Source organism: Cherax quadricarinatus, chromosome 5, assembly GCF_038502225.1.
Source record: "Cherax quadricarinatus isolate ZL_2023a chromosome 5, ASM3850222v1, whole genome shotgun sequence".
Lineage (NCBI taxonomy): Eukaryota > Metazoa > Arthropoda > Malacostraca > Decapoda > Parastacidae > Cherax > Cherax quadricarinatus.
The window spans coordinates 36,207,557-36,234,484 of NC_091296.1; the positions used below are offsets into that span (position 1 = coordinate 36,207,557).

Below are 26,928 nucleotides of genomic sequence, written 5' to 3' on the forward strand. Positions count from 1 at the left end.
ATTGTCTGCTTCATTATTCAGCTTTTCCATGCAGAGGTGTAATTTAAATATGCTCAGGACTATTTCCCAGAAAATGTCTGATAGTTCTTTATTTAGTTTGCCACAATCAATTTTCTGTTTACTGAGGTTAAATATGTTGAAGTTCCTTTCATGGTGGCTATTTCTTAGGTTCTCTATGCATGATTCTATGCTTGCTTGTTTCTATTTCAATGAGGTTACGTTTGGAGTATATTATATTTGAGATTGCTGAGTTCCTTAATGTTAGCAAAAATCAAGTCCAATGTATACTCATTTCTAGTAGGTCCTCTTTTCTGTTGTACATGCAAACTTTTCACAGATGCCCAACAGCTCTTTGGTACATGCCTGTTGGGCTAAAATGCTTCCAGGTACTATTTTGGATACAATGCTGATGTTTACCATATTCCATTTAATATCTGAAAAGCTGGAATTTCCAAGGAGAATATTTGGTATAGGATTTTCAAGGCATTCATGAAAGACATCTTCCATATCTGTTCCATGAATTCCTCTGCTGCTGCTGACGGTGGTTTATATTCGAAGGTAAATAACAGGTTCTTGTTCTCCACTTTAATATCTAGTACTTCAAGTGTGTTATTTTAAGATTTAAGAGTTTTGTACAAAAAATTAGTCTTGTATAGAGTCCTGCTCCTCCTTGTGACTTATTTACTCTTTCTCATATGTATGCATTGTAGTTCTGCACCTACATCTCACTGTTTAAAACACCCCCTTGAATGTGTCTCTGTAAACACTCCAAACACTGCATTTGCTTTTGTGAGGAAACTCATTTATATAGTTAACTTTGATTTTATTTTAAACCATGAATGATAGAAAAAAAAGGAAGTGCCCTTTAAAGATGATATTCATCACACCCATGGTCCTGCTCTTCACAATGAAAATTTGTTTCCCACATGGAACCTCAATTGCTAATGTAAAAGGAAGGAGGATTTACCATTTGCTATGTTTTGGTTTTGCTAGTACCTACAATACTGTACCATTATGTAATATGACTCTTTGTGTACATAACCCTGTTCTCTCCAGTACTGGTTGTACCGTGGCTGTTGTAGATTAGACCCTGGCATGTTTGAAAAACTTTCATTGTGGTCCACTGCCAAGTATCTCTGTGTCCCTCTTGTCTCCTGTCTATTTTATTTTCCTTTATATCATCCCTCTCTTCCTAAAAAATTATCTGTAGTTACCATACATTAAATTTCTTGATATATCATTTTGTATCATGAGAACTTTGGGCAGCTTAGATTATAATATTTTCTGGTCAGTAGTGAAAATCTGCTCATCTCAGGGTGAAGACCTACAAATCTGTATCAAAAGGACACCTGGTGTGTGGGTATTTAGTAATTTACATCTTAATCCATATCTGCATATTCCCCTGGCACAGTACAGTACTTACAAAGTTTTCATTGCTCATTTCTTTTTTTGTTGCAGTTTTGTTAATTGTGGGATGTTCTTTGTTTTCCTGTATACCAATATTTTGGATCACCGTTTCTGTCTCAACTCTGCTAATCTGCACGTGTTTATACCATTTCACTAGCAATTTAACTGCCTTTATTTCCTATTCCCACTTTTTATATATTTTTTTTTTTTTTCAACAAGTCGGCCGTCTCCCACCGAGGCAGGGTGACCCAAAAAAGAAAGAAAATCCCCAAAAAGAAAATACTTTCATCATCATTCAACACTTTCACCACACTCGCACATTATCACTGTTTTTGCAGAGGTGCTCAGAATACAACAGTCTAGAAGCATACACATATAAAGATACACAACATATCCCTCCAAACTGCCAATATCCCAAACCCCTCCTTTAAAGTGCAGGCATTGTACTTCCCATTTCCAGGACTCAAGTCCGACTATATGAAAATAACCGGTTTCCCTGAATCCCTTCACTAAATATTACCCTGCTCACACTCCAACAGATCGTCAGGTCCCAAGTACCATTCGTCTCCACTCACTCCTATCTAACACGCTCACGCACGCTTGCTGGAAGTCCAAGCCCCTTACCCACAAAACCTCCTTTACCCCCTCTCTCCAACCCTTTCGAGGACGACCCCTACCCCGCCTTCCTTCCCCTATAGATTTATATGCTTTCCATGTCATTCTACTTTGATCCATTCTCTCTAAATGACCAAACCACCTCAACAACCCCTCTTCTGCCCTCTGACTAATACTTTTATTAACTCCACACCTTCTCCTAATTTCCACACTCCGAATTTTCTGCATAATATTTACACCACACATTGCCCTTAAACAGGACATCTCCACTGCCTCCAACCGTCTCCTCGCTGCTGCATTTACCACCCAAGCTTCACACCCATATAAGAGTGTTGGTACTACTATACTTTCATACATTCCCTTCTTTGCCTCCATAGATAACGTTTTTTGACTCCACATATACCTCAACGCACCACTCACCTTTTTTCCCTCATCAATTCTATGATTAACCTCATCCTTCATAAATCCATCCGCCGACACGTCAACTCCCAAGTATCTGAAAACATTCACTTCTTCCATACTCCTCCTCCCCAATTTGATATCCAATTTTTCTTTATCTAAATCATTTGACACCCTCATCACCTTACTCTTTTCTATGTTCACTTTCAACTTTCAACCTTTACACACATTCCCAAACTCATCCACTAACCTTTGCAATTTTTCTTTAGAATCTCCCATAAGCACAGTATCATCAGCAAAAAGTAACTGTGTCAATTCCCATTTTGAATTTGATACCCCATAATTTAATCCCACCCCTCTCCCAAACACCCTAGCATTTACTTCCTTTACAACCCCATCTATAAATATATTAAACAACCATGGTGACATTACACATCCCTGTCTAAGACCTACTTTTACCGGGAAGTAGTCTCCCTCTCTTCTACACACCCTAACCTGAGCCTCACTATCCTCATAAAAACTCTTTACAGCATTTAATAACTTACCACCTATTCCATATACTTGCAACATCTGCCACATTGCTCCTCTATCCACTCTATCATATGCCTTTTCTAAATCCATAAATGCAATAAAAACTTCCCTATCTTTATCTAAATACTGTTCACATATATGCTTCAATGTAAACACCTGATCTACACATCCCCTACCCACTCTAAAACCTCCTTGCTCATCCGCAATCCTACATTCTGTCTTACCTCTAATTCTTTCAATTATAACCCTACCGTACACTTTTCCTGGTATACTCAGTAAGCTTATTCCTCTATAATTTTTACAGTCTCTTTTGTCCCCTTTCCCTTTATATAAAGGGACTATACATGCTCTCTGCCAATCCCTAGGTACCTTCCCCTCTTTCATACATTTATTAAACAAAAGTACCAACCACTCCAACACTATTACCCCCTGCTTTTAACATTTCTGTCATGATCCCATCAGTTCCAGCTGTTTTACCCCCTTTCATTTTACGTAATGCCTCACGTACCTCACCCACACTTACATTCTGCTCTTCTTCACTCCTAAAAGATGGTATACCTCCCTGACCAGTGCATGAAATTACTGCCTCTGTTTCTTCCTTAACATTTAAAAGTTCCTCAAAATATTCTCGCCATCTACCCAATACCTCCATCTCCCCATCTACTAACTCCCCTACTCTGTTTTTAACTGACAAATCCATATTTTCCCTAGGCTTTCTTAACTTGTTTAGCTCACTCCAAAATTTTTTCTTATTTTCATTAAAATTTCTTGACAGTGCCTCTCCCACTCTATCATCTGCTCTCCTTTTGCACTCTCTCACCACTCTCTTTACCTTTCTTTTACTCTCCATATACTCTGCTCTTCTTATAACACTTCTGCTTTGTAAAAACCTCTCATAAGCTACCTTTTTCTCTTTTATCACACCCTTTACTTCATCATTCCACCAATCACTCCTCTTTCCTCCTGCCCCCACCCTCCTATACCCACAAACTTCTGCCCCACATTCTAATACTGCATTTTTAAAACTATTCCAACCCTCTTCAACCCCCCCACTACTCATCTTTGCACTAGCCCACCTTTCTGCCAATAGTCGCTTATATCTCACCCGAACTTCCTCCTCCCTTAGTTTATACACTTTCACCTCCCTCTTACTTGTTGTTGCCACCTTCCTCTTTTCCCATCTACCTCTTACTCTAACTGTAGCTACAACTAAATAATGATCCGATATATCAGTTGCCCCTCTATAAACATGTACATCCTGGAGCCTACCCATCAACCTTTTATCCACCAATACATAATCTAATAAACTACTTTCATTACGTGCTACATCATACCTTGTATATTTATTTATCCTCTTTTTCATAAAATATGTATTACTTATTACCAAATTTCTTTCTACACATAGCTCAATTAAAGGCTCCCCATTTACATTTACCCCTGGCACCCCAAATTTACCTACTACTCCTTCCATAACATTTTTACCCACTTTAGCATTGAAATCCCCAACCACCATTACTCTCACACTTGATTCAAAACTCCCCACGCATTCACTCAACATTTCCCAAAATCTCTCTCTCTCCTCTACACTTCTCTCTTCTCCAGGTGCATACACGCTTATTATAACCCACTTTTCACATCCAATCTTTATTTTACTCCACATAATCCTTGAATTAATACATTTATAGTCCCTCTTTTCCTGCCATAGCTTATCCTTCAACATTATTGCTACTCCTTCTTTAGCTCTAACTCTATTTGAAACCCCTGACCTAATCCCATTTATTCCTCTCCACTGAAACTCTCCCACCCCCTTCAGCTTTGTTTCACTTAAAGCCAGGACATCCAGCTTCTTCTCATACATAACATCCACAATCATCTCTTTCTTATCATCTGTACAACATCCACGCACATTCAGACTTCCCACTTTGACAATTTTCTTCTTCTTATTCTTTTTAGTAATCTTTACAGGAAAAGGGGTTACTAGCCCATTGTTCCCGGCATTTTAGTTGACTTTTACAACGCGCATGGCTTACGGAGGAAAGATTCTTATTCCACTTCCCCATGGATATAAAAGGAAAATTAATAAGACCAAGAACTATTAAGATAAAATCAAAGAAAACTCAGATGAGTGTGTATAAATAAATGTGTACATGTATTTGTAGTGTGACCTAAGTGTAAGTAGAAGTAGCAAGACATGCCTGTAATCTTGCATATTTATGAGACAGACAAAAGACATCAGCAATCCTACCATCATGTAAAACAATCACAGGCTTCGTTTTACACTCACTTGGCAGGATGGTAGTACCTCCCTGGGTGGTTGCTGTCTACCAACCTACTACCTACTACTTTTTATATATCAGACAGAAAAACATTTCTGTGATTAATGATATAGTTCAATACATATACAGTGAACCCCCCCTTTTTGTCGATCTCTGTTATCGCCGATTTCCGTTTTCCCCAACTTTTTTCGTCAAAATATTGGTTCCGTTTTCATCGATTTCCTCTGTGTTCGTCGATGGTTTGGAACCTGTCCACTGCCCAGAGTCCATACAAAGCCACCTCCCACATGCATTCTCAGGCAGTGTCGTGTTGTTTCTTGGTGAGTGAACATATCCTGCGAGGTCATATGAAACATTTCGTAATAATCCATTGCTTTTGGCACTTGTTTATTGTGTGTGACTGTTAAATAAGCCACAATGGGCCCAAAGAAAACTTCTAGTGTCAGCCCTTTGGTAAAGAATGTGAAAAACATGATAGAATTCAAGAAAAAGTTTGTAGAAAAATACAGAAGTGGTGGTGGTAGAGGGTGGTAGTGATGGTGGTAGAGAGAGACAGTGATGGTGGTAGAGTGGTAGTGATGGTGGAAGAGGGCAGTAGTGGTTGTGATGGTGGTAGAAGGTGGTGGTAGAGGGTGCCTTCTTCAGTGCTTCTACTAACTCCTCCAATGTTGTTGGAGTTATACAGGGCTACAGAGAACACCACTGCCTCAGCTGCTGCCTTCACTACCATTATGTACGGCTTATGCTCTCAGTGGCCCTTATACATCCAACAACAACAACAGAACACCTCTCGTGACATACATAATGACTTATTTTATTCATTCTAGAGTATATGTCATGTTTCTATTATTAATATTGTTTATTATGTGATATTAGTTGAACTGTGTTAGATAAATAAGCCGTAGAGTTGATATTAGTGTCATATTCTCCAACAGTAACTCGCCTCCCTCTCTCGTCTGCCATACAACAAGAGTCTTCAATAAAGGTAAGTGTGATGTTAAATGTTCATTTATACATTCTATTAGTGCTTTATATTTGTCATTCTTTTCTGCATGTAAATCTATATTTAAGCTAGGGAAGTGACCCCTGATAAGGACTTGGTACCTAGAGTCCTTATGGAGGGGGATTTCCCTTCCAAACAATAACATCTCTTCCCTCTCCCCTCCTCCCTGTCTTCCATCCATCAACCATAGCCTTCAGTAAAGGAAAGTGTCATGTTGAGTGTTCATTCTTTTATGCATGTAAATCTATCTTTAAGGTAAAAAAAAAAAATTTTTTGTTAATACTTCTGGGTGTCTGGAATGGATTAATTGGATTTACATTATTTCTTATGGGGAAAATGGTTTCCATTTTCGCCAATTTCTGTTTCTGCCAATCACTCTGGAATGGATTAAACACAAAAACCGAGGGTCCACTGTATTAAACTTACCCAAAGGTCTCTCCCTTTCCTACAAATCCAATAACAGTTACTGTGCTCAATCTCATCGCTAGCAATGGAATTTATACCAGCTACATGAGGCTTGTTTTTTCACATCACACATTTAAAGCACACAATAAATGCACCCATCAATAAATCATACAAATTTATATTCGATATTACTTGCTCTATATGTTAAAACTAACTAAAGTCCCATTCATAGAAATTAAAAATTATTTTGTAAGCCTTTTCTGATTTTATAGATAAGGTATTATTTATTAAGATTTCCAAAATGCTACACTAATAGCAAAAATGAAAGACCTCATACCTAGACGTCTGACTCCCTTTGCCCTGGGTCATTCCCCGCCTCAGCAACATAATGAATGAAACCCACAGAACTGGGAGAGTCAGCAGTCTTGGGTCGCTGAAGCTTACAATGACTGGAACACAGCCCATAGACCAGTCAAAACACAACCAAATTGGCAGAACCAGGAGAAGAGCATTCATGCTGTAGGTATACTGATAATTCAAACTCTGTGGAGAAAATATAGCATTTTCAGTTCATTCAGAAATATAAAATGCACATCTAGTAAATCATCTGCAAATACAATATACAGTAGTCAGCTTTCTTATAAAGCTCCTCTACACAGTGCAAATTTAAAAAAAATGCAACTGAAAAAAGTGCATCAAAAATTAAAAAGTATGTATTATGAAAGCCTCTCTGGAACTATTCAATTTTGGATATACTTTTTCATAGCATTTATAAACAAATTGCACAACAGAAAGGAGCTTCATAAGAGGGTTGACTGTTTATAAGGAAAGGAAATGCATTATGCAACATGCAAGTTCAAGATGCAAATTCAAAGTGAAGACTAACTAATGCACCAAATCATAACTTACAAAATACATATTTAAATAAATATCACTTAGCCTTTGAAAAAATGTATAATGTCTAGAAAAAGGGTTATAAAAGTTAAGCATTTATTATGACATTTTGCCATAATCCTACAGGTTGCCAGTTCACACTGACCTGTAAGTGGCACTCTAACCTTCCTCTCAAACAAATCCTAAAATTTATGATACCTGATACTTATTGTGCTATAGGATGTCAAAATGCATGTGATGAATCATCTGGCTTATCATTTTATCAGACATTACATAACAACAGCTGCAATAACTCTCAACTCATGCCACCCTACAAGCATCAATCAAGTTCTTAGTTCAAGTATGCCATGTAGCATCACTGCAACCAATAATTTGGGAAGCTTTTAAAATAGGTTATGACATACATATGGGTGAGAATGATTGGGTATGAGAAACTGCTTAGCACAGGCCATTAGGTCTACTGCAGTACCTAATATTCTTACATTCTCATACAATAATACCCAATACATGTTACACATAAGAGCATCAAAGTGTGCATGAAAGCTACCTGACAGACCATAAGATGATAATTCAAATAAAGCAGTTATCTCTCAACATTTATGACACCAACACCATATGTTTAAAGTTTAAAATAAATGATCATGGCACAAAATATTAAACACAAAATCCTATCAACAGCAATCTGCCAAAAGTATCCCACTAAATCTTCTATCCAAAGACTTGCATTAATAGAATTCCACCAACAGTCATCTACCAAGAGAATCCTGTCAACAATAATCTACCAACAATATCTACAATCATCTATCAAAGCCTTCTAGAGTCAGAAATTCACCAAACACCTACCAACAGTCTTCTATGAAAATTCCTTTGCTAACAGAATCACACGATCAGACATTCACTAACAGAATCTACCAAGGGAATCCAACCAGAAGCTGGTTATCAACATATTTCAACCAGCAATCATCTATGAACATAATTCAATCAGTAGTCATTTTCCAGCTTATACCAACCTCCTTTACAGCACCTATGAGTAGCAGCTAACTCTGCTCACTGAAATGAGTGAAGCAGAGAGAGAGAAAGTGACAGTGCATAAGACAGCACAAGCAAGGGAATCAGAATGAATGAGCAAAAGGAGTGTATGTGAGAGAGTGAAAAAGAGTGAGAGCAGGGCAAAACTGCAAGCACTAGGAGTCGTTGGCTCTGCACTATGCCTCCTTAATGATTACCTTCAAGGTAGATCTCTAAGAGTAGTTCTCAAAGGGACAGTGTCAACATGACATTATATGTACCAGTGTTCCAATGGGAAGCGTGCTTGGGCCATTTTTATGGAATGTCTACTTCAATGACCTTCTTTAACTCACCCCAGAATCCCATTCATATGCCTTTGACTGTGCTCTGACATTTACTTTTCTAAGAGAGGAAATGCCAGCTGCTCCAGTTACATCACCATCTTACAGCTGTATCAATCTGAGAAAAATAATGGCAGGTCACATTTGCTTCTGAAAAAATACAAATGATGATGGTATCTAAGCACCATGATGATAATGCTGGAGCAGTGGTAAGAATGAATGGGAGAGTGTTAGAACCAGGGAATGAGGTTGAAATCCTTGAGGCAAAATTTGATTCCTAACTGACTATGAAGAACCACATAGTAAATCTTGTAAACAAAGCTGCCAGGAAGCTTACAACACTTACATGTATCTAGCATCTGTCTGACAATAGAGGTTGCAAGATTTTACGCGAGTCATAAGTGTGTTCACGTCTTGAGTGTGCTCCACTTTCTCAAGCCTGCCTGCCTCCCCGTCTCATCTACAACATCTTGACAGAACAGAGAACAGAGCAAGATGATTCATCTTTCATTTGGACCCTACCTGGACAGATCTGTCATTTCAGCAGAGCCTTCAACACCAGAGGGATCTGGGTAGCCTTACTGTGATGTATAAGGTCAATATTGTCAAGGTACCACACTAGATTCCCCTTCATGGATAATGAGAAGAGAGCTTCTACACAACAAGGCAGGCAGCAAACAGAAACTACACTCTGACTGTACCCTTCTCAAGAACATCACTTCAACTGAGATCATTCACTCCTAGAATGACTCGAGTCTCGAACATTTTTACACAGCATAATGACATCAATGAAATCACTGGCCCACAGATGGTTCCAACTTCATCCTATTCCCTATTTGTACATCACATAAAAATAAAAAGGCTTTCAAATGAGCTGAGGTAGGTAACAGCTCTTAGCTTGTAAATAAAGGTTGTTAATCATAACCTAACTCTCTAAAAATCTTGTGTAAAAAACAAAAAAAAAAAAAAAAAAGAAGAGGAGGAGGAGGAGAAGAGGAAGAGAGAGAGAAAGAGAGAGAGAAAGAGAGAGAAAGAGAGAGAGAAAGAGAGAGAGAGAAAGAGAGAGAGAAAGAGAGAGAGAAAGAGAGAGAGAAAGAGAGAGAGAAAGAGAGAGAGAGAAAGAGAGAGAGAAAGAGAGAGAGAAAGAGAGAGAGAAAGAGAGAGAGAAAAAGAGAGAGAAAGAGAGAGAGAGAGAGAGAGAGAGAGAGAGAGAGAGAGAGAGAGAGAGAGAGAGAGAGAGAGAGAGAGAGAGAGATAGAGAGATAGAGAGATAGAGAGAGAGAGAGAGAGAGATAGAGAGTTAGAGAGAAAGTTAGAGAACAAGAGCAAGTTAGAGGAAGAGCAAGAGCAAGTTAGAGAAAGAGCAAGAGCAAGTTAGAGAAAGAGCAAGAGCAAGTTAGAGAAAGAGCAAGAGCAAGTTAGAGAAAGAGCAAGACATCACAAGTGAGTGAAAATGAGAGAGCTAGTAAAAGAGTGCAAAGAAGAGAAAGAAAGTAATGAAGACAGAGGAGGTGAATGAGAGCACATGAAAATTTGAGAGAAAAAAATGGAAAAAAGAGTGAGCCAGAGAAAGAGAATGACAACACAATGTAGACAAAACTAAAAGCAAGTGAGAAAATTTTAGGCATTTGAATTGCAAGATTAACAAAAATAAATAATTATAGTACATATGTGATGATACCAATACACTGTAAAGTGAAAAATGCACTATGGATATGGCATAGTATAAAAAAAATAGAAAAATTGTACATTTGTCCCTACAAATTTGCAGGCTTCTGTATTCACAAATGTCAGTTACCCAATGTTTGTTACCGGAGGACAGCCAGTGAAGAAACTGAATTGTCCAAAAGTTTTCTGACTGAATGGGTTTCCCACACCCAAATCTTTTATGCTGGTTTTTAATTCACATTAAAGTCAATATTAACCCTTTCAGGGTCCATGCCATAGATCTACGGCTTTATGTTGAGGGTCCAAACCGTAGATCTACGCCATGAGCTCAGCTCACTCTGATAAGCTGTGAGTGGTAAATTTGGGCCTAGATATGACAGAATACATCTATGTGGTATGTGTGCACCACATAAAATAAATCCTGCAGCACACAGTGCATAATGAGAAAAAAACTGAGACCGTAATTTTCGATTAAAACAGCAAGTTTGCAGTGTTTTTTGTATGTTTTTTATAGTTGTATTTGTGATTTCTTGGTCTCATTTGATAGAATGGAAGATATATTACAGAAACAGAGATGATTTTGATTGGTTTTAGTATTGAAAATGGCTTGAAACTGAGCTCAAAGTACTGGAAATGTTAAATTTTTGCCGATGTTCAAGAGTAAACAAATGACCTCACACATCTAATACACACCAGCTAGTGGGTCTAATATATGTTCACAAATGTGCTGATATTATTTATACAATTATTACAATATTGCATGACAGTAAATCTTCTATTTTTTTATTTGAATAAAAATTCATTAGGTGAATTAAAAGTCAAAATGGAATTCATGTGTAAAGCCTGAAAATGTAACTAATGAACAGAGGAAATGTTAGTTTAGTGCCAGGAATGCCTGCATTGTTTATTCTGGACCCTATTTTGAAATTGGAATATTTTGAACTTTGCACTAAATTGGCCAAATTACCAATTTCCAATCACTTTATTTTATAGTTGAAACAGGTGGTTGGCGATTTCTTGTGCTCAATCAATAGAATAGAAGTAATACTACTGAAATAGCTAAGAATTTGATTGACTGGGATAAGGTAATTGGCCTAAAATGGGAGTCAAAGTCAGCAAAATCGCTGATGTGTAAATATCGCTGGCACATCAAAATTCGCGAGAGCATATTTTTGTAAATTTTCCATCAAATTTCGTACTTTTTGTTTTATTACCTTCAGTAAAAGATTCTCTACCATTTCACAAGAAAAAATAAAATTATTTTTTGAAAAATCTTGGACACTGGTGCAAACTTTGAAATTTGGCCTCTGGACCCTGAAAGGGTTAACGAGAATAGACCGACATATTAGAGATGTGGTCTCTGAAGCACAAAATAAATAAAAATCAGAAACAAGATTTGTTGGGTAGACATAATTTTGTATTATCTGCCCATTTTTAGCCTCATGGGACCCCTAGGAATGTACACAGCCCCAGCAAATTTGTTGAGACAACTGCATAGAGCAAAATAACTCGTGGGTAAACTAAGTACAGCAACACATGTGAATAAATGGTAAATAAACTTCTCACTGTACCTTGGAAGTCATACTTGTACATCAAGTAACCAGAATGTATACATTAACAGAATGTATACATAAGTGGAAATTAACAATTTAGTTTAATTTTAGATAAAGTAACTTACCCAAACATTTAATTTTTATATTCTAAAGAGTGTATTAAGAGAGAATTAATTTTTGTATATTTTGAGTTTCACTTCTTTTAGAGATAAAACAAAAATTATAAAATTGAAAATTCTGATACATAATAACTATTTCTACAAGCTTAAAAGATAACTAAATACAATGTCATGTAATAGCACAAATGAACTGATATTAAATACTCACTCTAAAGAAAATACTATCTAAAAATGAAGCGGGATTGTCCACTTTCATGAACTTTGGCACAGTAGAGCCCATAACAACCCAACGAGCCACCAGCAGTGCTATACCTGTTACTGCTAGCAACACATGACGCCATATAAGACCACGAACTACACCATCTGAAAAAAAAAACAAATAAAATTATTATTCTAAAAAACCTCCACCTTGACTATCTCGCATTATTAAGATTAGATAAAACTGTAAAACAGTTAACAACTACTGTCTTGTCTAGTTTTAAGTAGCTACTATGTACTATTATCTGTCTAGTTTTAAGTAGCTATGTACTATTATCTGTCTAGTTTTAAGTAGTTACTATCTTTTAGGATTAGTTTGCCCGAAATGCCCCAGCACGACAGTGGCTTTCTTTGTACTTAGTAAACCAAAATTGTAATTACGCATTGTAACCTTTACAAAGAAATAAACCTTTATCTTTAAAAAATTAACGGAGACTAAATACTGCCATCTCTCTCATTTTCATAAATGAAACTACAGTATTTGGGATGTACTGAATATTTACATTTAAATAATATAAACTTTGCATTTTATACTTCATACAGAACAATGTATAAGCAGCAAAGTCTTTTCCTCCAATGATGGAAAATCCAAGTTAAGATTTTCAGAGTGAAACTAGTCCTTCACATAAATTGGACTGAGCTTTAATGATGTACTGGAAAATGTCTCCTATTAACCCCTTAACTGTCCAAAGGTAAATCTATGTTCTCTCGCCCAGTGCTCCAAATATTTTTGAAAAAAAAAAAAAAATTATTAACCCTTCAACTGTCCAAATGTAGATCTACATTCGCTCGTGTAGCACTCTGAACGTAGATCTACATTTTTTTTTTACATTCTTTATGGGGAAAATCAAGGTCGGAGCGCTACACGTGCAAACGTAGATCTATGTTTGGACAGTTTAAGGGCTAAAATAAAGAGGGCATTTTTCTACATGTTGCCAATTTAGCTTTTTTATTCTTTTTTTTTTTAATTTATATAATTTTTATGTTCTGATAATTACAATTTGTAGTAGGTCTTGTGATTTCATAGCCAATCTTTGTTCTGACACTAATATTAGGTACTGAAATAGAACTCAAATAATCAAACATATTGACAGGTGAACATTTTCATCTACCTTGGTCACATACTATTGTCTATATAGTATTTACACGTCCCAGCAATGCTTTAGACACGCTGGAGTATACATGAAACTCCTTGAAGCATGGCGTAAGGTGAGTGTTATTCCACTGCTGACAGTGCAGCAATGGTGTGATATTTGATCATGCACTGTCTTGGCTTTATTTGTTTTCACTGTTACACATAAACATGTCTGTCTGTCTGGCTCTCTCTGCTTATCTGTCTTTCTGTCTCTTTGCTTGTCTTTCTGTCTCTGCTTTCTGTCTCAGAGAGAGCCACTCATGAACCAACAGATATTACACACGATGCAGTCATCACGTCTGATTCCTGAACAAGTGAAAATGCGTATTACTTGCCAGTCATGCTTATTATGCATTATATCTACAGGTAGTAGGTTGGTAGACAGCAACCACCCAGGGAGGTACTACCGTTCTGCCAAGTGAGTGTAAAACGAAAGCCTGTAATTGTTTTACATGATGGTAGGATTGCTGGTGTCTTTTGTCTGTCTCATAAATATGCAAGTTTACAGGTAAGTCTTGCTACTTCTACTTACACTTAGGTCACACTAAACATACATGTACATGTTTATTTATATACACTCATCTGAGTTTTCTTTGATTTTATCTTCGTTCTTGTTCTAATTACTTTTCCTTTTATATCAATGGGGAAGTCGAATAAGAATCTTTCCTCCGTAAGCCATGTGTGTTGTAAAAGTCAACTAAAATACCGGGAACAATGGGCTAGTAACCCCTTTTCCTGTAAAAATTACTAAAAAGAATAATAATAAGAAAATTGTCAAAGTGGGAAGTTTGAATGTGCGTGGATGTTGTGTGAATGATAAGAAAGAGATGATTGTGGATGTTATGAATGAGAAGAAGCTGGATATCCTGGCTTTAAGTGAAACAAAGCTGAAGGGGGTGGGTGAGTTTCATTGGAGAGGAATAAATGGGATTAGGTCAGGGGTTTCTAATAGCATTAGAGCTAAAGAAGGAGTAGCAATAATGTTGAAGGATAAGCTATGGCAGGAAAAGAGGGACTATAAATGTATTAATTCAAGGATTATGTGGAGTAAAATAAAGGTTGGATGTGAGAAGTAGGTTATAGTAAGCCTTTATGCACCTGGGGAAGAGAGAAGTATAGAGGAGAGAGAGAGATTTTGGGAAATATTGAGTAATTGCATGGGGAATTTTGAACCAAGTGTGAGAGTACTTGTGGCTGGGGATTTTAATGCTAAAGTGGGAAAAAATGTTGTGGAGGGAGTAGTAGGTAAATTTGGGGTGCCAGGGGTAAGTGAAAATGGAGAGCCTTTAATTGAGCTATGTGTAGAAAGAGGTTTGGTAATAAGTAATACATATTTTATGAAAAAGAGGATAAATAAATATACAAGGTATGATGTAGCACGTAATGAAAGTAGTTTGTTAGATTATGTATTGGTGGATAAAAGGTTGATGGGTAGACTCCGGGATGTACACGTTTATAGAGGGGCAACTGATATATAGGATCATTATCTAGTTGTAGCTACAGTTAGAGTAAGAGGTAGATGGGATAAGAGGAAAATGGCAACAAGAAGTAAGAGGGAGGTGAAAGTGTATAAACTAAGGGAGGAGGAAGTTCGGGTGAAATATATGCAACTATTGGCAGAAAGGCGGGCTGGTGCAGGTATGAGTAGTGGGGGGGGTTGAAGAGGGTTGGAATAGCTTTAAAAATGGATTATTAGAATGTGGGGCAGAAGTTTGTGGTTATAGGAGGGTGGGTGCAGGAGGAAAGAGGAGTGATTGGTGGAATGATGAAGTAAAGGATGTGATAAAAGAGAAAAAGGTAGCTTATGAGAGGTATTTACAAAGCAGAAGTGTTATAAGAAGAGTAGAGTATATGGAGAGTAAAAGAAAGGTGAAGAGAGTGGTGAGAGAGTGCAAAAGGAGAGCGGATGATAGAGTGGGAGAGGTACTGTCAAGGAATTTTAATGAAAATAAGAAAAAATTTTGGAGTTAAACAAGTTAAGAAAGCCTAGGGAACAAATGGATTTATCAGTTAAAAACAGAGAAGGGTAGTTAGTAGATGGGGAGATGGAGGTTTTGGGTAGATGGCAAGAATGTTTTGAGGAACTTTTAAATGTCGACGAAGAAAGGGAGGCAGTAACTTCATGCGCTGGCCAGAGAGGTATATCATCTTTTAGGAGTGAAGAAGAACAGGATGTGAGTGTGGGGGAGGCGCGTGAGGCATTACGTAGAATGAAAGGGGGTAAAGCAGCTGGAACTGACAGGATCATGACAGAAATGTTAAAAGCAGGGGGGGAGGGGGGACATAGTGTTGTTGGAGTGGTTGGTATTTTTGTTTAATAAATGTATGAAAGAGAGGAAGGTACCTAGGGATTGGCGGAGAGCGTGTATAGTCCCTTTATATAAAGGGAAGGGGGACAAAAGAGATTGTAAAAATTATAGAGGAATAAGTTTACTGAGTATACTAGGAAAAGTGTACAGTAGGGTTATTACTGAAAGAATTAGAGGTAAGACAGAATGTAGAATTGCGGATGAGCAAGGAGGTTTTAAAGTGGGTGGGGGATGTGTAGATCAAGTGTTTACATTGAAGCATATATGTGAGCAGTACAGTGGACCCCCGCATACCGTTGGCATCACATAACGTTAAATCCGCATACCGATACATTTTATCGCTAAGATTTTGCCTCGCATACCGCTAAAAAACCCGCTCAACGCTATTCGTCCGAGACGCGTCTAATGTGCGGCCTGAGCCAGCCTCACATGTTCCGCCGGTGGCATTGTTTACCAGCCAGCCTCCGCGGTAACATCCAAGCATACAATCGGAACATTTCGTATTACAGTGTTTTTGGTGATTTTATCTGCAAAATAAGTGACCATGGGCCCCAAGAAAGCTTCTAGTGCCAACCCTACAGGAATAAGGGTGAGAATTACTATAGAGATGAAGAAAGAGATCATTGCTAAGTATGAAAGTGGAGTGCGTGTCTCCGAGCTGGCCAGGTTGTATAGTAAACCCCAATCAACCATCGCTACTATTGTGTCCAACAAAAAGGCAATCAAGGAAGCTGTTCTTGCCAAAGGTTCAACTGTGTTTTTGAAACAGAGATCGCAAGTGATGGAAGATGTTAAGAGACTCTTATTGGTGTGGATAAATGAAAAACAGATAGCAGGAGATAGCATCTCTCAAGTGATCACAAGTGAAAAGGCTAGGAGCTGAAAAATATGTGCAGGAATTCAAGGAGTACATAGACAGTGAAGGACTGAAACCTGAACAAGTGTTTAATTGTGATGAAACAGGCCTGTTTTGGAAGAAAATGCCAAGCAGGACCTACATTACTCAGGAGGAAAAGGCACTCCCAGGACATAAGCCTATGAAAGACAGGCTTACTCTGTTGATGTGTTCCAATGCTAGTGGTGATTGCAAAGTGAAGCCTTTATTAGTGTATCACTCAGAAACTCCCAGAGCGTTCAGGCAAAAGAATATCCTCAAGGCTAATTTGTGTGTGCTGTGGAGGGCAAACAGTAAGGCATGGGTTGCTAGGGACTTTTTCTATGACTGGTTACACCAAGCATTTGCCCCCAATGTGAAAGATTACCTAACTGAAAAGAAATTAGACCTTAAGTGCCTCCTGGTGTTAGACAATGCCCCTGGTCATCCTACAGACGTGGCAGAGCAACTTTATGGGGACATGAGCTTCATTAAGGTGAAGTTTTTGCCTCCTAATACCACTCCTCTCCTGCAGCCCATGGACCAGCAGGTTATTGTAAACTTCAAAAAACTGTACACAAAAGCTCTGTTTGAAAGGTGCTTTGTAGTGACCTCAGAAACTCAATTGACTCTAAGAGAGTTTTGGAGAGAGCACTTTAATATCCTCAATTGTGTAAACCTTATAGGTAAGGCTTGGGAGGGAGTGACTAAGAGGACCTTGAACTCTGCTTGGAAGAAACTGTGGCCAGAATGTGTAGACCAAAGGGATTTTGAAGGGTTTGAGGCTAACCCTGGGAATCCTATGCCAGTTGAGGAATCCATTGTGGCATTGGGAAAGTCCTTGGGGTTGGAGGTTAGTGGGGATGATGTGGAAGAGTTGGTGGAGGAGGACAACGAAGAACTAACCACTAATGAGCTGCTAGATCATCTTGAACAGCAAGAGGGCAGACCTGAGGAAACTGCTTCGGAGGAGGGGAGAGAGAAATTGAAGAAGTTGCCTACTTCAAAGATTAAGGAAATGTGTGGAATGTGGCTTAAAATGCAAACCTTTTTTGATGACAATCACCCTAACACAGCTATTGCAAGCCGTGCTGGTGACTATTACACTGACAATGTTGTGAACCACTTTAGGAAAGTCATAAAGGAACGGGAGGTACAGGCCTCTATGGACAGATATGTTGTGCGACAGAAGTCCAGTGACTGAAGCTGGTCCTAGTGGCATTAAAAGAAGAAGGGAAGTAACCCCGGAAAAGGACTTGACACCTCAAGTCTTAATGGAAGGGGATTCCCCTTCTAAACACTAAGACTCTCTCCTCCTCCCATCCCATCAATCATCACCAGATCTTCAATAAAGGTAAGTGTCATGTAACTGTGCATGTCTTTTTCAGTTTGTGTGTATTAAAATTAATATTTCATGTGGTAAAATTTTTTTTTTCATACTTTGGGGTGTCTTGCACGGATTAATTTGATTTCCATTATTTCTTATGGGGAAAATTCATTCGCATAACGATAATTTCGCATAACAATGAGCTCTCAGGAACGGATTAATATCGTTATGTGGGGGTCCACTGTATTTAGATAAAGGTAGGGAAGTTTTTATTGCATTTATGGATTTAGAAAAGGCATATGATAGAGTGGATAGGGGAGCAATGTGGCAGATGTTGCAAGTGTATGGAATAGGTGGTAAGTTACTAAATGCTGTAAAGAGTTTTTATGAGGATAGTGAGGCTCAGGTTAGGGTGTGTAGCAGAGAGGGAGACTACTTCCCGGTAAAAGTAGGTCATAGACAGGAATGTGTAATGTCACCATGGTTGTTTAATATATTTACAGATGGGGTTGTAAAAGAAGTAAATGCTAGGGTGTTCAGGAGAGGGGTGGAATTAAATTATGGGGAATCAAATACAAAATGGGAATTGACACAGTTACTTTTTGCTGATAATACTGTGCTTATGGGAGATTCTAAAGAAAAATTGCAAAGGTTAGTGGACGAATTTGGGAATGTGTGTAAAGGTAGAAAGTTGAAAGTGAACATAGAAAAGAGTAAGGTGATGAGAGTATCAAATGATTTAGATAAAGAAAAATTGGATATCAAATTGGGGAGGAGGAGTATGGAAGAAGTGAATGTTTTCAGATATTTGGGAGTTGATGTGTCAGCGGATGGATTTATGAAGGATGAGGTTAATCATAGAATTGATGAAGGAATAAAGGTGAGTGGTGCATTGAGGTATATGTGGAGGCAAAAAAACGTTATCTATGGAGGCAAAGAAGGGAATGTATGAAAGTATAGTAGTACCAACACTCTTATATGGGTGTGAAGCTTGGGTTGTAAATGCTGCAGCAAGGAGGCGGTTGGAGGCAGTGGAGATGTCCTGTCTAAGAGCTATGTGTGGTGTAAATATTATGCAGAAAATTTGGAGTGTGGAAATTAGGAGAAGGTGTGGAGTTAATAAAAGTATTAGCCAGAGGGCTGAAGAGGGTTTGTTGAGGTGGTTTGGTCATTTAGAGAGAATGGATCAAAGTAGAACAACATGGAAAGCGTATAAATCTGTAGGGGAAGGAAGGCGGGGTAGGGGTCGTCTTTGAAAAGGTTGGAGGGAGGGCGTTAAGGAGGTGTTGTGGGTGAGGGGTTTGGACTTCCAGCAAGCGTGCGTGAGTGTGTAGATCTATGTTTGGACAGTTTCAGCGTTAATACGATACAACATCAGTGAATCCCTGGTGTTTGCCACGCTGCTTGCTCTAGCTGCCGCTCGATTGAACTGGTGCTCCCGCAAGGTACTAAGTGGTCCCAGATTTTTTAATACTGCGCACACCAAGTGTTAATACTCATTCTATACTGACCAGGCATCTCAGGCCAATTGTGCCAAATTTGGAGGTAGGAAAAATAAAATGCTGATCTATGCTTTGAGTGTTAGCGGTAACAACATAGATCTACGTTTGGACAGTTAAGGGGTTATATCACGAGTGTTAATGGATATACTATATATTTTGGGAACATCACAAGAAACACAAAGAAGTGCAGTAGTTTTGTAAAAGATTTTATTGATTAACTCCTTCGATTTTGGTCCTGTAATATTATGGCTTTGAAGTCAGTGTCAGTCCTATAATACTATGCCAAAATTCTAGCGGCTTCAAATCTTGCGGGAGAAAGCTGGTAGGCATACATACGAGAGAATGGGTCTGTGTGGTCAGTGTACACAGTATAAAAAAAATCCTGCAGCACGCAGTGCACAAAGAGAAAAAAAACTGCGACTGTGTTTTTGGTTTAAAACAGCAACTTTGTGGTGTATTTTCGTATGGCATTTATGGTTGTATTCTTGTTTCCTTGGTCTCACTGATAGAATGGAAGATATATTACATAAACGGAGGTGATTTTGAATGGTTTACTGACTAAAAGGAGCTTGAAATTGAGCTCAAAGTAGCAGAAATGTTAGATTTTTGATAATGTTTAAGAGTAAACAACACACGTCAAGCATCCAATACACATCAACTTGTGGGTCTAATATGTATTCACAAATGCATTATATTATTTACACAATTATTACAATTATGCAGTAGTCTGAATAACAGTAAATCATCTATTTTTTTTACGTGAATAAAAATTCAAAATGAAAAGCAAGCGTAATATAAGAGGGGCCTGGAGACATGACTAATGAACAGAGAAATATTATTTTAGTGCCATGAATGTCTGCATTGTTTATTCTGGACCTTATTTTGAACTTGGCCTTTCTAGAATTGTGTGAAACTGACCAAATTAGTAATTTCTGATCACTTTTTTGTGTAGCTGAAATAGGTAAATGAACAATTTCTTGTACTCAATTGATAGAATAAAAGGAGTTCTAGCAAAAGTGCTATAGGTTTGGTCAAGTGGAACAAAGGAATTGGCCCAAAATAGGGCTCAAAATGGGCAAAATCGCCAATGCATAAACATGGCAGAGACCTCTAACTTCACGAGAGCATAATTCCGTAAGTTTTCAATCAAATTTTGAACTTTTGGTTTCATTACCTTCAGAAAGAAATTATCATTTCAAAGGATTTTTTTTTTTTAAATACTTCGACACTATGAGCAAGTTTGCAAGACAGGAGTCTTGACACTCAAAGGGTTAAGATTATAAAAGGGCTGTCATAAATAAACAGATGAAAACTAAGGTAATACCTGGAAGATTTCTCCAAAGAGATAATGCCCGATGATTGTGACCAATGGTAAGTGAAATAAGGGTGCGGCCTATCAAGCCCCCATGAGCTAGTAAAACATCATATGCACTGCAGACTCCCTGAAAACAAAAAAATAAGAGTGAGAAAACATAATAGTGTATTGGTAAATGTCAGGGTGTCTATTCTCTCTAGCTCCATTCCAAGAAGTAAAGTGGTCAATGACCATCTCAAACTTACTTCTTATTCAGGCTGAGGAAATGATCACATCGTATCAACACCACATTTTCTGTCTCCTTTGTATTTTGATTGAAAAAGACTGCTGAACAGGTGGAATATCTCCTCAATAATTACACCAGACTGTTGCACATCCCCGTTACTCATCTACCTGCCAATACAGTGGACCCCCGGTTAACGATATTTTTTCATTCCAGAAGTATGTTCAGGTGCCAGTACTAACCGAATTTGTTCCCATAAGGAATATTGTGAAGTAGATTAGTCCATTTCAGACCCCCAAATATACACATGCAAACGCACTTACATAAATACACTTACATACTTGGTCGCATTGGGAGGTGATCGTTAAGTGGGGGTCCACTGTACTGTATACCAGTCATGAAATGAAGCTCAGATTAACAACCTATGTATATCTAGGTAGTAGGTTGGTAGACAGCAACTGCCCAGGGAGGTACTTACCATACTGCCAAGTGAGTGTAAAACGAAAGCCAGTAATTGTTTTACATGATGGTAGGATTGCTGGTGTCCTTTTTTGTCTCATAAACATGCAAGATTTCAGGTATATCTTGCTACTTCTACTTACACTTTGGTCACACTACACATACATATACAAGCATATACAGTGGACCCCCGAGTTTTGTGATTAATCCGTTCCAGAGAGCCTGCCGAAAGTCGAAATTGCCGAATGGAGAAACCATTTTCCCCATAAGAAATAATGGAAATAAAATTAATCCATTCCAGACACCCAAAAATATTAAAATAAAATTTTTTTTTTCAAATTAAATAAAGATTTACATACTGAAAACAATGAGAAATCAAGTACATGCATATAAAAATAATAACAACATTACGTAGGTAGTAGGTTGGTAGACAGCAACCACCCAGGGAAGTACTACCGTCCTGCCAGATGACTGTGAAACAAAAACCTGTAACTGTTTTGCATGATGGTAGGATTGCTGGTTTCTTTTTTCTGTCTCATAAACACGCTAGATAACAGAGATATCTTGCTACTCCTACTTACACTTTGGTCACACTTCACAGACACGCACATGCATATATACATACATCTAGGTTTTTCTCCGTTTTCTAAATAGCTCTTGTTCTTCTTTATTTCTTCTATTGTCCATGGGGAAGTGGAAAAGAATCTTTCCTCCGTAAGCCATGCGTGTCGTATGAGGCGACTAAAATGCCGGGAGCAATGGGCTAGTAACCCCTTCTAGTGTAGACATTTACTAAAAAAGAGAAGAAGAAAAACTTTATAAAACTGGGATGCTTAAATGTGCGTGGATGTAGTGCGGATGACAAGAAACAGATGATTGCTGATGTTATGAATGAAAAGAAGTTGGATGTCCTGGCCCTAAGCGAAACAAAGCTGAAGGGGGTAGGAGAGTTTCAGTGGGGGGAAATAAATGGGATTAAATCTGGAGTATCTGAGAGAGTTAGAGCAAAGGAAGGGGTAGCAGTAATGTTAAATGATCAGTTATGGAAGGAGAAAAGAGAATATGAATGTGTAAATTCAAGAATTATGTGGATTAAAGTAAAGGTTGGATGTGAGAAGTGGGTCATAATAAGCGTGTATGCACCTGGAGAAGAGAGGAATGCAGAGGAGAGAGAGAGATTTTGGGAGATGTTAAGTGAATGTATAGGAGCCTTTGAACCAAGTGAGAGAGTAATTGTGGTAGGGGACCTGAATGCTAAAGTAGGAGAAACTTTTAGAGAGGGTGTGGTAGGTAAGTTTGGGGTGCCAGGTGTAAATGATAATGGGAGCCCTTTGATTGAACTTTGTATAGAAAGGGGTTTAGTTATAGGTAATACATATTTTAAGAAAAAGAGGATAAATAAGTATACAAGATATGATGTAGGGCGAAATGACAGTAGTTTGTTGGATTATGTATTGGTAGATAAAAGACTGTTGAGTAGACTTCAGGATGTACATGTTTATAGAGGGGCCACAGATATATCAGATCACTTTCTAGTTGTAGCTACACTGAGAGTAAAAGGTAGATGGGATACAAGGAGAATAGAAGCATCAGGGAAGAGAGAGGTGAAGGTTTATAAACTAAAAGAGGAGGCAGTTAGAGTAAGATATAAACAGCTATTGGAGGATAGATGGGCTAATGAGAGCATAGGCAATGGGGTCGAAGAGGTATGGGGTAGGTTTAAAAATGTAGTGTTAGAGTGTTCAGCAGAAGTTTGTGGTTACAGGAAAGTGGGTGCAGGAGGGAAGAGGAGTGATTGGTGGAATGATGATGTAAAGAGAGTAGTAAGGGAGAAAAAGTTAGCATATGAGAAGTTTTTACAAAGTAGAAGAGATGCAAGGAGGGAAGAGTATATGGAGAAAAAGAGAGGTTAAGAGTGTGGTGAAGCAATGTAAAAAGAGAGCAAATGAGAGAGTGGGTGAGATGTTATCAACAAATTTTGTTGAAAATAAGAAAAAGTTTTGGAGTGAGATTAACAAGTTAAGAAAGCCTAGAGAACAAATGGATTTGTCAGTTAAAAATAGGAGAGGAGAGTTATTAAATGGAGAGTTAGAGGTATTGGGAAGATGGAGGGAATATTTTGAGGAATTGTTAAATGTTAATGAAGATAGGGAAGCTGTGATTTCGTGTATAGGGCAAGGAGGAATAACATCTTGTAGGAGTGAGGAAGAGCCAGTTGTGAGTGTGGAGGAAGATCGTGAGGCAGTAGGTAAAATGAAAGGGGGTAAGGCAGCCGGGATTGATGGGATAAAGATAGAAATGTTAAAAGCAGGTGGGGATATAGTTTTGGAGTGGTTGGTGCAATTATTTAATAAATGTATAGAAGAGGGTAAGGTACCTAGGGATTGGCAGACAGCATGCATAGTTCCTTTATATAAAGGCAAAGGGGATAAAAGAGAGTGCAAAAATTATAGGGGGATAAGTCTGTTGAGTATACCTGGTAAAGTGTATGGTAGAGTTATAATTGAAAGAATTAAGAGTAAGACGGAGAATAGGATAGCAGATGAACAAGGAGGCTTTAGGAAAGGTAGGGGGTGTGTGGACCAGGTGTTTACAGTGAAACATATAAGTGAACAGTATTCAGATAAGGCTAAAGAGGTCTTTGTGGCATTTATGGATTTGGAAAAGGCGTATGACAGGGTGGATAGGGGGGCAATGTGGCAGATGTTGCAAGTGTATGGTGTAGGAGGTAGGTTACTGAAAGCAGTGAAGAGTTTTTACGAGGATAGTGAGGCTCAAGTTAGAGTATGTAGGAAAGAGGGAAATTTTTTCCCAGTAAAAGTAGGCCTTAGACAAGGATGTGTGATGTCACCGTGGTTGTTTAATATATTTATAGATGGGGTTGTAAGAGAAGTAAATGCGAGGGTCTTGGCAAGAGGCGTGGAGTTAAAAGATAAAGAATCACACACAAAGTGGGAGTTGTCACAGCTGCTCTTTGCTGATGACACTGTGCTCTTGGGAGATTCTGAAGAGAAGTTGCAGAGATTGGTGGATGAATTTGGTAGGGTGTGCAAAATAAGAAAATTAAAGGTGAATACAGGAAAGAGTAAGGTTATGAGGATAACAAAAAGATTAGGTGATGAAAGATTGGATATCAGATTGGAGGGAGAGAGTATGGAGGAGGTGAACGTATTCAGATATTTGGGAGTGGACGTGTCAGCGGATGGGTCTATGAAAGATGAGGTGAATCATAGAATCGATGAGGGAAAAAGAGTGAGTGGTGCACTTAGGAGTCTGTGGAGACAAAGAACTTTGTCCTTGGAGGCAAAGAGGGGAATGTATGAGAGTATAGTTTTACCAACGCTCTTATGTGGGTGATGAATGTTGCAGCGAGGAGAAGGCTGGAGGCAGTGGAGATGTCATGTCTGAGGGCAATGTGTGGTGTGAATATAATGCAGAGAATTCGTAGTTTGGAAGTTAGGAGGAGGTGCGGGATTACCAAAACTGTTGTCCAGAGGGCTGAGGAAGGGTTGTTGAGGTGGTTCGGACATGTAGAGAGAATGGAGCGAAACAGAATGACTTCAAGAGTGTATCAGTCTGTAGTGGAAGGAAGGCGGGGTAGGGGTCGGCCTAGGAAAGGTTTGAGGGAGGGGGTAAAGGAGGTTTTGTGTGCGAGGGGCTTGGACTTCCAGCAGGCATGCGTGAGCGTGTTTGATAGGAGTGAATGGAGACAAATGGTTTTTAATACTTGACGTGCTGTTGGAGTGTGAGCAAAGTAACATTTATGAAGGGATTCAGGGAAACCGGCAGGCCGGACTTGAGTCCTGGAGATGGGAAGTACAGTGCCTGCACTCTGAAGGAGGGGTGTTAATGTTGCAGTTTAAAAACTGTAGTGTAAAGCACCCTTCTGGCAAGACAGTGATGGAGTGAATGATGGTGAAAGTTTTTCTTTTTCGGGCCACCCTGCCTTGGTGGGAATCGGCCAGTGTGATAATAAAATAAAATAAAATTATTAAATTTTAATTTCTTTAGTTAGTAGCCTACCAGTTGTAATCCTGAAGCACTATTGAATCTTACTGAATTCTAATGGATAATTGGACCAGGATACTGACTACTTGTAACATCTGTATATACAGTGGACCCCCGGTTAACGAACTTTTTTCATTCCAGTAGTATGTTCAGGTGCCAGTACTGACCGAATTTTTTCCCATAAGGAATATTGTGAAGTAGATTAGTCCATTTCAGACCCCCAAACATACACGTACAAACGCACTTACATAAATACACTTACATAATTGGTCGCATTTGGAGGTGATCGTTAAGCGGGGGTCCACTGTATTACATCTGCATTCTTTTTGTCTTCTAGTGCATCTAGGACCTTGTCGTAGTGATCTAATAGTTGAAACAGACAGGAGTGACCTGCTCTAAACCCATGTTGCCCTGGGTTGTGTAATTGATGGGCTTCTAGATGGGTGGTGATCTTGTTTATTTCCTCTTATCTCCATGGGGAAGTGGAACAGAATTCTTCCTCCATAAGCCATGCGTGTCGTAAGAGGCGACTAGAATGCCAGGAGCTAGTAACCCCTTCTCCTGTATATAGTACTAAATGTAAGAGAAGAAACTTTCATTTTTCCTTTTGGTCCACTCTGCTTCAGTGGAATATGGCTGGTGCGTTGAAAGAAGAAGTATACCCTATCACTGTACAGAACTTTAAATAAAACTAGCATGCTAACCAACATTCATATTCAACTAATTTAAAACAAAAATCCCTTAAACCATTTGAATTATATTGACCACTTCACCTAAACCTACCTTAACTAATTATTTCAGTTCTGTTCTGACATTATTCCAGATTAACATACTGGAAGAAAGGCATGATAAATGAGATACAGTGGACCCTCGGGTAATGGTATCATTGGCTAATGCCAAAATCGGATAGCGGCATATTTTTGCGTCAAAATATTGGTTCGGCTAATGCCCAAGAACTCGGTTAAGGACATTCTTCCCGAACATGTCCACTCAGCCTGAACCCATGTACAGGTAGTGTGCCGTTGCTTACAAGCCAGTGAGGACAAAATATATCGCATGTGTACATGCGATATATTTTGTATTATTCCATTGTTTTTAGTGGTTGTAACTGCTAAATAAGCCACCATGGGCCCAAAGAAAGCTTCTAGTGCCAGCCCTGTGGTAAAGAAGGAAAGAAACACAATAGAGTTCAAGAAAAAACTTGTAGCAAAGTACCAAAGTGGAGGAGGAAGAGAGAGGGGAGAATGTGCCTTCTGCAGTGATTCAGCAATTCTACGATATGTACGATACTAAAGCAGC

General features: G+C 38.5%; 1 protein-coding gene across 2 annotated transcripts in view; it reads right to left on the minus strand.

Annotated features, from left to right (window-relative positions):
• LOC128684784 (protein O-mannosyl-transferase TMTC4) overlaps positions 1 to 26,928 on the minus strand; it is a 166,030-nt gene that overhangs the window by 91,832 nt on the left and 47,270 nt on the right. For both annotated transcript variants that reach the window (XM_053771046.2, XM_070101558.1), the window contains 3 exons: positions 20,949 to 21,066; positions 12,428 to 12,582; positions 6,974 to 7,179 (listed from right to left, as the gene is read on the minus strand). In XM_053771046.2, the coding sequence (XP_053627021.2) occupies positions 6,974 to 7,179; positions 12,428 to 12,582; positions 20,949 to 21,066 (479 nt within the window). The remainder of the gene's footprint in view (positions 1 to 6,973; positions 7,180 to 12,427; positions 12,583 to 20,948; positions 21,067 to 26,928) is intronic.